Raw genomic sequence first — 12,393 nt, 5'->3', positions numbered from 1 at the left:
GAATGTGTGTGCGCGTTTTTGTTACAAATGAGGACATAAATTTGTATAATGACACAGGTATGACACAGGTATTACAAGGTGAAGGTGACTTTTCAGGACATTGACCCATGTCCCCACTTTTCAAAATGCTTATAAATCATACAGAGTCAGTTTTGTTTGGGGGGGGGGGGGGGGGGAGTAGAAATGCACAGTCTCCTGTGAGGGCTAAGTTTAGGTGTAGGGTAGGTGTACTGTAGGGCAATAGCACATACAGTTTGTACAGTATAAAAACCATTACGCCTATGGGATGTCCCCACTTTTCACAAAAACAAACGTGTGTGTGTGTGTGTGTGTGTGTGTGTGCGTATTAAACACGTGATTCATGCCCATAAAACCAAAAAATTTTCATTTAAATGTAAAAATTTAAGCAACATAAATCCTTTAGAGGAATCTGCCGACTACCACAAAATGCCATGTAATACTGGGACTGTAAAGACAGTGTCTTGACCATATTGTCATCTGGATACAAATACATTTACCAAAATATCACCGCATTAATTTTGCCAAGCAAATGCAAAGAATTTTGTGAATAAGGTACAGTATATAATAATTCACACAGAAAGGAGGGATGTCTGTGCTGAAAAGAATGACAAAGACATAATTTAAATATGCAGAGAGGAGTGACTAATTAATGAATAAGAGTTTTATTTATTTTAAATCAATATATACAGTGGATTCAGTATTTAGATTTATATTATGTTGCAAAACATGTATTTTTTCCCCACATCAATCTACATTCCATCACTCCATAATGTATAATATATGTATAACATAATGACATTTATGCATTTAGCAGACGCTTTTATCCAAAGCGACTTACATTGCATTCATGTTACAGTTTTTACATTTTATCAGCTCTTCCTTTCCCTGGGAATCGAACCCACGACCTTGGCGTTGCTAGCGCCATACTCTGCTATTTGAGCTACAGGAAAGCTGACAATGACAATGACAAAGCAAAAACCAGGGGTGAGTTTCCAAGAAAATATAGTCGCAAGTTCCATCGTTACCAACAGAGTCCTACAGAACTTGCGACCATAGTTGGTTTTTGGGAAATGCAAACCATATCTGTAATAACACTGAAATATCATATCGCATGCGTATTCAGACTCAGTATTTAGTTGAAGCACATTTGGCAACAATTACAGCCTCTAATATCACTGTATATCAATGTATATAGATTAAAATGCTTATTCTACACTATACTATACAATTTTAATAAAAAATTTAAAAATAAAAACAATGATTTAATAAAAGTTCATATAAATAAATATAAACTATTTTAATGTAAAATTTGTTTGTATTAAAATAAAAGCCCTATTTTTAATTTAAAACATTATATAATGGTTATATATCCATATATAATCCAAATTATGTCCAAATGAAGTTCTTAGCAATGCAAATTACTAACCAAAAATTATGTTTTGATATAATTACGGTAGGAAATTTACAAATTATCTTCATGGAACATGATCTTTCCTTAATATCCTAATGATTTTTGGCTTAAAAGAAAAATCGATAATTTTGACCCATATGTATTTTTGGTTATTGTCTCAAATATATCCATGCGACTTATGACTGGTTTTGTGGTCCAGGGTCATATGATTATATTTTTATATATTCGTTAATGCACAAACAAAACCAATCTATTATACTATGAAAGTCAATTACTTTATTCATATTTAATATGTTTTGGGTTTTGAAATATATAAAACGTTAGTTCCCTTTTGATATTCCACTCGTACTGCATCATAAGACGCTTGTATGGGAAAAACAGTTTTTTCCTCTTCAACTGAAGCCTTTTCAATCATGCAGTGAAACTGCACGTCCATTGGTTCGTGCAGTGCTATAAAATCGAACCAATGGCTCGGTGGCGGCGCTGAGCGAGCCTATGGCTATGCAGCCCGCCATAGCCCGGCAGAATGGGCGAGGCCTCCGGCTATGTAATTGCCAGCTTCGCTGCCGAATCTCAGATTTCTTCTCTTCAGCGACGAAGATTCTTCCTCGCTGACGCCGAGATTCGCCGTTGAAACACCTCAGCAGCCAGATTGGACCTCTTGCAGCGCTCAGCTCGCAGTTCCCGGTCTATCCCCTGACGATCTAAAAGAGCCTCACAAAAAGAGCAAATTCTAGTGCATCGTTGTTGCAAATACCTCGTCGTCATTGTAAGACCCTGCACGCTGATGACGGTCGCACTGAGTGTGAGTCATGCTTGGGGAAATCCCACGCTGACGCTGCGCTCAGCGATGCTGACTGCTCTCGCAGCAGGCTGGATGAGTGGTTTCTCCCAGGGCGCCAGCAAGCCCCCCGCCAACGCTCGCCCCCCTTCTTTCCCAAAGTCCACAACGAGCTCACTAAATCGTGGCGCACCCCCTACTCGTCTCGCATCCGACCTTCTGCTTCCTCTGCCCTCACCTCAGTTGACGGCGCTGCAGAAAAGGGATACGAGCACCTGCCCCCTCTGGATGAGTCCGTGACCGCGCATCTCTGCCCGCCCACGGTTATCGGATGGAAGGTGAGGGCGAATCACCCCAAGCCACGCAGAGCCACGTCTGCACTCGCTGGACACGCCTAATGCGGCGGCTAGACAAGCGGCTTCGGCACTGCACTCTATGGCTGTGCTCCAGGTCTTCCAGGCCAAGATGCTCGCCAGCGAGGAGGCCGGTCACGATGTAGCTTCACTCAGGGACCTGAGGAGCACGACGGACCTGGCCCTGTGTCCCTTTGGCTCACGTTGTCGGAGATGAAAGAGGTGGATAAAATTCCCTTCCTCGACGCTCTTCTCTCTTCGAACAGCCTGTTCGGGCCAGTTGTGGAGGGCCTTGCGGAGCGGTTTATGGAGGTTCAGAAGTCATCTCAAACGATGCGACACTTCCTCCCGAAATGCTACAGTTCTTCTGCTGCTTCTAGTAGCCCCAAACCTGTGCCGACTCAACAGCCTGCCAAGCCAACACCGGCCTCTCCCGAACCCTGACCTCCTAAGGATCGACAGGCTCGGCAAGACGCTACTCCTTCCCGAAGTGCCAAGTCCCCGGCCCAAGATCGATTTGGATCCAGTGCCTCAGAAGTCCTCCTGATTATCCAGGCAGAAAGAGGAGGGGCCCAAGTCTCGCTACCACCGGACCACCCCTCAAGCAGCCTCTAATGTGCCCCTTGTCACCCCGCTCAGTGCTGGGTGCAGAGGAAAGTGTATTATTGGTTCCCAACGGGCCCGCTCTAGTGCCCGGGCATCCTAAACACATGCATTTTCAAAAACAGAGCAAATATCCTCTTCTGCCTATCATAAGCGTCCTGCCCTTATGCAGCCAGTCTTTAGAGCCGATTCAACCTCTTGCCATGTGGGCCGAGGCCTGGCAGGCCATCCCCGGTGTGTCAGAGTGGGTAATGGCTACGATAAGAAGAGGTTATTCATTCCAATTCGCTCGAAGACCACCACGCTTCCGTGGTGTGGTCACCACCACAGTGCGCAACGAGGACGCTCAAGTCCTGCTCACAGAGGTGATGAATCTGCTGGTAAAAGTAGCCATAGAAATCGTTCCTCCAGCCCAGAGCGAGTCAGGCTTCTACTTCCTCGTTCTCAAAAAAGACGGTGGCCTGAGACCTATTCTAGATCTTAGACTCCTGAAACGCGCCCTGGTAAAAAGTTCGTCCAGGATGATCGAATTGAACAGATCCTCTCGCAAATATGCCCAGGGGACTGGTTTAATGTCACGGGATCTGAAAGACGCATACTTTCACATCCAGGTAGCCCCCCATCACAGACGATTCTTGAGATTCACATTCGAAGGGGTGGCATATCAGTACAAGGTCCTCCCGTCTGGGCTGTCCCTGGCTCACCGCACTTTTACGCGATGCATGGATGCGGCTCTTTCCCCTCTGTGACAGATGGGAATTCGCATCCTCAACTACCTCGACGACTGGCCCATTGTGGCCCAGTCAGAGGCAGTTTCAACATCGCAAGAAACCCTCCTCCTCAGCCACTTAGATTGCCTGGGGCTCAGGGTCAACTTTGCCAAGAGCATACTGTCACCCAGCCGATGAGTGTCGCCCCTGGGGACAGCTATCGACTATCGGAACGGGCCATGACTATTCATCGCCACACGGCCTCCTTCAAGGAAGAGACCGTCCATACGCTCAAGGCTTATGGCAGCAGCTTCGCCAGTACTTCAGTGGGCCTGCTTCACATGTGACCTATCCAGTTCTGGCTGAAGCAGAGGGTTCCATCTGCGACTTGGCATCACGATCATTATCGCATAACGGTGTCTCGGGCCTGTGCATCAGCCCTGACCCGTTGGAAAGACCCCTCTGGCTGGAGCAGGGTGTGATTTTAATGCACAGAAGGAAGGTTGTCGCGACAGACGCTTCCAACAATGGTTTGGGAACACTGTGCGAGGACAAACCGACCTTCAGCCTTTGGTCCGAAGAGGAATCAGGTCTGCACATCAACTGCCTAGAGATGCTGGCAGTGTGCCGTGCCTGTCAGTTCTTCCTGCCAGACATAAGGGTGCTAAAACGCTCAGACAGCAGATCCATGGTGTCATACGTATATCACCAGGGCAGCTTCATCTCAGAGCGCCTCTGCATGCTGGCAAAAGACCTTCTTGTATGGGCTCAGACTAATCTGCGCTCACTGAAGGCGCGACGCATGTGCCGGGCAAAATTAACCAAGGAGCAGACAGTTTGTCAAGGAACAACGTCTCCTCAGAAGAGTGGACGCTCCACCCGTTTGTGGTTCAGAAAATCTGGGAGGTCTTTGGCAGAGCTCGAGTAGACCTCTTTGCCTCTGAAGACAACTCATTGCCCACTCTATTTCACAAAGAGCACGGATGCCCTGGCCCACGAGTGGCCCGGCCTCCCTCCAATCGCTCTGCTACCGCAGGTACTCAGACGAGTCAGTGAACAAAGGCACAGGCTTCTTCTAATAGCCCCCAGACGGGACCTCCTCTCTCAAGCGAACGGCACGCTGTGGCATCCACGGCCCTAGTTATGGGCCCTGCATGTGTGGCCGCTCAACGGGAGCTTTTTGACCTCCCGGAGCGTGTCTTAAACGCTATGTCAGAAGCTAGAGCCCTGTCTACCAGATGCCTCTATGCTCTGAAATGGTCTAATTTCTCGGCTTGGTGCCAAAACCGCGACTTAGATCCGGTTACCTCCGATGTATCAGTGGTTCTTCGTTTCTGCAAGAGCTGCTGGATAAACAGCGTTTCATCCACCATCGAAGTTTACGCAGCAACCATAGCGGCTTTTCATGCCCCTATTGCTGGCCGATCGATGGGCAGGAATAGTGTGGTGGTCCAGTTTTTATGATGCGCCAGGAGAATTTTCCCCACATCCTCGTACAATTCCACCTTGGGACTTACCAACCGTACTGAGGGCCTTGAAGGGGCCCCCGTTTGAACCATTGCAATCCGAGCCTCAGATCACTCTCGTTTAAAACCACCCCATTGTTAGCACTGGCATCGGTTAAGCGAGTAGGAGACCTTCAGGCCCTTTCCATCAACCCTGCTTGCCTGGAATTTGGGCCTAACGACTCCAAGGTATTCCTGAATCCAAGGCTGGTCCATCTGGGCCCTGAGGGTATACATCGAGCGTTCTGCCTCATATAGGAGATCAGAACAGCTTTTTGTCAGCTTCGGTAACCGCGCTAAAGATCGCCCTGTTACGAAGAATTTCCAGGTGGTTAGTGGATGTTATCGCCCTAGCATACTCCTCCTTAGGCTTGCAGTTCCCAATTGGAGTCAAACCCCATTCCACCAGAGGCATTGCCTCTTCCTGGGCATGGTTCAGCAGGGTGTCCATTTCGGAAATTTGTGAGGCAGCCGGCTGGTCCTTGCCGTCCACATTTGTAAGGTTTTACAACCTGGACGTCCCTGCCTTGCAGGCCAGAGTCCTTTCAGAGCAGTCTCATGGGTGCACTTCACCAACATTGTTCAAGTCCCTCCTTCACTTGGGCGGTCCATATTATATAGACACCATATTATATAAGTATCAACCTTACGGGATGACACCCAGGCCACGGATGACCCTGATGGCTCAGCCTGTGCTTGGTGTATTTTATTAACTCCCCTGGGTCTTACTCCCACGTGAGTCATGCTTTGAGTTGTTCCCCATCATAGCACGGCGTGATTGGACTGGTTCCCATACAAGCGTCTTACGATGCAGTACGAGTGTAATATCGTAAGGGAACGTACTCGGTTACTATCGTAACCTCGGTTCCCTGAGATATGGGAACGAGTACTGCATTCCTGGCCGTGCTATGAGCTGCACGCCTCAGTCGCTTCATTCAAAGAAATCTGAGATGCGGCGGCGAAGCAGGCGATTATATAGCCAGATGCCCTGCCCATTCTGGCGGACTATGGCGGGCTGCATAGGCATAGGCTCACTCAGCGCCGCCGCCGAGCCATTGGTTCGATTTTATAGCACTGCACGAACCAATGGACATGCAGTTTCACTGCGTGATTGAAAAGGCTTCAGTTGAAGAGGAAAAAATTATTTTTCCCATACAAGTGTCTTACGACACACTACTCATTCCCATATCTCAGGTAACCGAGGTTACGATAGTAACAGAGTACGTTATCTCCCATCCAAGAGTTCAGAGAGTACGGAAAAAATTTTTTGCAGCCACGGCTGCAAACCAGTAGAAGTTTGAGTACACACGGTGTTTAAAAGTCTCCCTGGTCTCCATCACAGCAGAGTTGACACTCCTCCATCTTTCACTGTCTGTCTCAGCATTTCCAACCATCACACTCTGTCTCTTTCATTACCTCTATCTGCCTCTCAGTTTGTCTCCATCACTCTGTTTGAATTAAACACATTCTCTTCTCACTCTCTGTCTTTCACAAATTGCAGTGATGCTTGTATACGGATTAGTTAGAATAATTAAAATTGATTTTAAGGGCCTCTGTATTGAATTCCAAATGAAAAATACATTTTCACATGTGATGAGAGCTTCAGTTTGTTCGCTTTCCACTGCCCTATTCAGCTGCACTAAATGTGAATAGAACATTTACTGTATGTTTGAAAACAAATACCCAGCACTTTTTTCTATAGACTATAGTCAATTCTCAAGCCAATGCTGCATGTCAGTGACTGCAGATACAGAACAGAAAGAAGTGCAGAGGTGGTACAACAGTACAGGTTAAATGAGAGGAGGACTGTGGGTAATTCACTCATGAACATATCAGGTCACCTTCACCAATTATTTCCTCTCCCCAAACAATGCAGTTATCCTCCCTCTCTCTCTCTCTCTCTCTCTGTATCTCTTCCTCCCCACAGTTCAGGATGCATTCTCTTATTACCATCATTATGGCAAGCCCCGGGGCCCTTCTCACACGTTGCAAAATAGACTCATCTAAGCAGCTCCAGAAAACAATGGAGCAGCATTGAAAAATAAACAAGTTGCGAGTCAATCGGCATACAGCTGACAAACATGTCTACAGCGATCCATGGCTCCTATAATTAACTGTCAACTGTCTCAGTCTCTGTATGTGTAGCCTCATAATACAAGGTTAGCAATGAACTAACTGGATGAAGTCAGTCTCCAAACACCTTGTGACACGGAACAAAACTTCCCGATGGATGTCAGTGCTGTTACTCTGTTTGTATTACACGAGCAGAGAGGGAGAAAGAGATATGCTACCATGTTGAACACTCCGTTTTGATGTTCCTTTCCATACTTTATGCGCCCAGCTGAAAGAACCGCGATACGGTGTCAGAAGTTTAGAATATTCATGACTACAAAGAGACTTAAAATAGCAACTCTTTCAAGCATTTTGGTGTTTCTTTTAGGCCAGTGACAAGTTCTTACAAGTGGAAAGGGAAAAACCAACAGTGTAAGTTTCTAAGTAGATACAGCTAGAGCGTTCTGTGGTTGGAAGGTTTTGGACTACCCAAGCAAACTGTCAAAAGATGTTACCCCCTCCTCAAGCTTACGCATAAACATACTTTCCACTTGGTGTTGTTTTGACAGTGGAGAGTTTGTAGATTTTTAGCCATTGAACAATTAAAAAAGAATTAAATAAATAATTTAAGAAGCTTGCAGTTTAGCCTGTTATTTTCTGATTAACTATACAGTATGTATACAGTTTTATAAACTACTTTTAAAACTAAAAATTTTAAATAAATTCATCATCAACTGAACTATCTTGAATAATCTAAACTGAAAGATCTCTGAATAATCTTCATTTGGCTACTTTTATAAGCAGATATTGATATTATAAATGCATTTTATTATAACTAATAAATTCATCAAATAAACGCTCTATCAAAAAAAACATAATTTGCATATTGATTTGAAAGTTTTGAAATGATAAACAGGTCTATGTCATATTTAAATTATATTCCCTGCATTAATTTGACATACAAAAGTTCCAATTCTTTTAACTTTCAACATTCTGTACTGTATGTATTTTCACTGTGATGGTATATTTTTATTCTTTCAAATATATGAGCAACTGAAGACCAGTAGCCCAACAGTCTGCAATCGTTTGAGTTATCGATTTGGTCAAATCGAAAGGAAGTACCTTGAGATTGGAACTTGCAAGAACAGTCTCGGATGTGGCCTATTCGCCATTAAAAGCCCAAAACGGCCCAATCGAGGGAAACTTTCAATTCAGTTATCTGTGATGTTGTTAATGGCCCCATTAGAGAAAGAATAATGGCAAATTAGGCGACTGTGGGTGAAGAATGGCTTGTGTGACAGCCATCTGGTGAGAACAGGAGGCAAAAAAGCACAAAAAGGAAAAAAAACACTATGGCCAGCAAAACCTCCCAAACATGGTCCGGACCTCCACCATATGGCTACATTCATCTTGTGTCTAAAAATGTGGCATCTCTGTCAAAATTCCCTCTCTGTGCTGGCACGAAATCCGCCACTGAAAATGCCCTCATATACATCTTAAAAGTGAAATGTACCCTTTTCAAAGGCCTACTATTTGCAAACTCTCACAGTGGTGACAATCAACAATGACATTTTGGTCAAACAGCATGTTCTTTTCATAATAAATGACTTTAGAGGTCACTCCGTTAGAACAAATGTTGCGCTTTCAATTTACGAGGGAACTTTTTCTCCCCTCCGAATGACTCCAAGCAACACAGATTTAGCAATCCTGTTCATTTATTTCAAATCTTGGAGAATAAAACCACAGCGTCATGTATCAAGAACGACACGAGTTGCAAAATGTTGACAACACATTGCCAAAGAATGTCATTTCCAGTTATGCTTTCAATAGGGAACAACCTACACAGGAAGCACATTGTAACAAAAATGGTGGACCATCATCAGGTGATATTCCCAGGACATTAGTTCAAGAGGCTCTGAGCTAGACCACAAGAGATATATTTGCAAACAATAAAATATTTGACTCCAGGGCAAAGAGAATGTAAAATCTCAAAATGAAGGTTGTTGCTCAAGTGAGTTCTGTATGAGTAATCTATGATACAAACATAATTTCACATCACATTCAAGTTAAACGTGAAGTGAGGAAAACACCGTTTTACTCCAAGATTTCGAAAGTTCCAGCTATACTTCACCTTAAAAGAAAACATATTTCAATGAGGAGGATCAAATACAAGCTCTTGAATACAAAAAAAATGGACAAAATGATATGGATGCATCTGTAATTTCCCCTTGCATGAGTGGAACAGTCCATGTTTCTCTTAATTAAGGCTTTCATTACTATGTTTAGCAGTCAAGCTAATAATTAAAGAATTGATTTGATTTGCAATTGATATGGTTTTCACTGGCTATGGATTAGCAGGCTTAGATAAGCTGGCGCAATCAGTCTAAGCATTAACATTAATGATATTCATGATGTTCAAAATTTCATCATATTTCACACCCCAAAGCTGTGATTTTTGAGCATGTGAGGATCTATTACACATAATAATTTTGTAGTTATGGAAGCTTTCTGCTGGTGCCAAGACAACCTTTTCTGCTTCACCTAGTGATTTGTAAAATAAAATATTTTAGCTCTTTGTACATATTACACTTTAAAGATATTATTAAACACAAATATAATTATACGGGTTGCTACCATGAGCATAGCTGTCATTGACAGAGGGAAATGCAAAATAATTAATTTTGACAACTAATAAAGTTGTTTTAATGGAAATCCTAATGAAGGCATGAAATGTTCATTTTTTGTACTATGAGTGGTGCAGTGTTATTGTGGCATTATTTATATACTATTATAGTTTTTTTTTTTTTTTCAGCTGCTTACACACATTTTCAAAACTTTGCCTCTTTTTTTCTGAAACCTTTACACACAAATCCAAGAATTGCACACGCAAAATGCCTCAAGTCTCTTTCAAAATGAAGCACTGCATTCAAAATATCACAAACACATCTCAAAAGCAAACATTGCCTTTGCCATAATATTAATTCCTGTTAGATTTTTTTGTGTTACATAGAGAATTGTGTGTTGTATTTTGCAAAAAGTGTTTTATGAAATTGAAAACTGTCAAAGGCCAAGCATTAGTGTATGATTTTGCAGATTTGGTGTGTGGTTCTGGTGTTTGAGTTTCAGGTTTCAGAAACTGTGTGACATTTAAAGATTTTGTGCGTAAGATAAAAAAAAAAAAATTATTCAGTTTTAATTTTAGTTAAAGTTTGAGGTATTTTGTTTTCTAGTCATCTATTTTACATTTTTAACAATATATTTCTAATTGTAAAATATTTTATATAGATCTAATTCATTTATTATTTTCATTTCAGTTTTAGTTTAGCATTTTTAGTACTTCTACTTAAATTTCTTTATACAGTTAGCTACCAAAGCAACATTTTATTTCTCTCTCTCTCTCTTAAGTTAAATTCTTCAACCAGTATTTTTACTGCATGCTATTTCAGGTTTATTTCAATTACTAAAAACAAAAAAAAAACAAAAAAAAAAATATATATATATATATATATATATATATATATATATATATATATATATATATATATATATATATATATATATATATATATTAAGTTTCAGCTAATGACAAAAACACCCTAGAAAATGAATGGTAGTCTAGGCACAAGGAACAAGTATGTGCTTTTGCATGTGAGTTTGTGAGTTTGCTGAATGACACAGGATGCTTGTTCACACTATGTACATCTGCACTTTTGTTTACCAGTGAAGCCATTGCATTTCCTGCCAATAACCCTGATTTGACTTTGCACATATATTCGTACAGAGAATTCAATGCTGCTCTATTAACTGCAGTTTCAAAACATGCTCACTTAAACTCATATAAAGTTTAAGCCTTAGCTTTTCCCATAACAGACAGTAAAACTTTAGAACAGATGGGAAAAATTAAAAACAAAAGAACCATGAAGACTCTACATACCTGTGATATTAACACTGACAGTATTAGTATACGTGTTATTTGAGAGAATCTCATATCCTTTCTCCATCATTCTTCTCAGTGAAGTTGTTGTTTTTTGTGACTCCTCCCAATAACTTTTGAATTTCCAAACAGTTTCACTTTCTCTCTTCCTTTCTGAAATGCCCCCCTCCTCCCTCACACAGCAGATTACATCCAGACGCTCTGTCTCGGACACACACAGACAGTGGAGGAAGGTGGAATCCCACTGAGGTGTCTTTTAACAGCTTCTTCTGCTGTTCAGCTCTGGGCCAAAACCTGCCCAGCTGTTCTCCTCTGTTTTTGTTTATTCAGGAAGTAGCCCAAACAGGAGCCAATCCCAGCACTGCTCTCTCTTTAAATGATCCCGCCTACTTTTACAGGAAGGAGCAGTTGTTCTTTTCTCTCTTGCATTTGTTTTTAAATTCCACTGCGTACGTTGGTTTTACCTTGTCTGACATTCCCCTGTCCTGCTATTTTCAGGTAAAAAGAGGCTTGCTGTGGTTTGGCAGAGAGGATGCCATGGTATTTTTATACTTGCACCACTTCTGTTTATCAGAACCCATGTGGTTTTCTGGTAAATGAACATTTTTTGAATGGCTCATGACCTGTATGGCAGATTTAGTTGTTTATTATATGTTAAAATGTGATGCAAAGCCTAATGAGTACCTGAGAACATCTTTATATTATTTTATTTACATTACAAGTAAAATTCCTCTCCTCTTTAAAATTAATAAATCATTAATATCTCAGATTGAGGCAATTAAAAAATTTATATTTTGCCTTGTTATCCAAAGAGTACAATCAATGTGAATCAAATGAATACATAATATTTACAATACAATAATAAATAAAAACCTCTGACGATTACAGCACGAGGACCAAAATAGTTTAATGTTGAGACTTACAGAAGAGCCTCTTGATAAACATTAGGTTTTGACTGATGGTGCCTCTCCTCCAATTTCAAGGTTATGTGACAGATTACATCTCCCAAAACATGAGCTGAAA

General features: G+C 42.0%; 1 protein-coding gene across 1 annotated transcript in view; it reads right to left on the bottom strand.

Annotated features, from left to right (window-relative positions):
• Positions 1–11,706, bottom strand: part of LOC306845189 (uncharacterized protein) — a 116,156-nt gene extending 104,450 nt beyond the window's left edge. Inside the window, exon 1 of the mRNA XM_079377840.1 lies at positions 11,371–11,706. Coding sequence (XP_079233966.1) covers positions 11,371–11,440 — 70 coding nt within the window. The 5' untranslated portion in view covers positions 11,441–11,706. The remainder of the gene's footprint in view (positions 1–11,370) is intronic.
• Positions 11,707–12,393: the final 687 nt, after the last annotated feature.

The sequence above is a fragment of the Barbus barbus genome (genome assembly GCF_936440315.1).
Source record: "Barbus barbus genome assembly, chromosome: 25".
Taxonomy (NCBI): domain Eukaryota; kingdom Metazoa; phylum Chordata; class Actinopteri; order Cypriniformes; family Cyprinidae; genus Barbus; species Barbus barbus.
The sequence above is the reverse complement of the archived record's forward strand: the minus strand, read 5'-3'. Positions and strand labels throughout refer to the sequence as shown.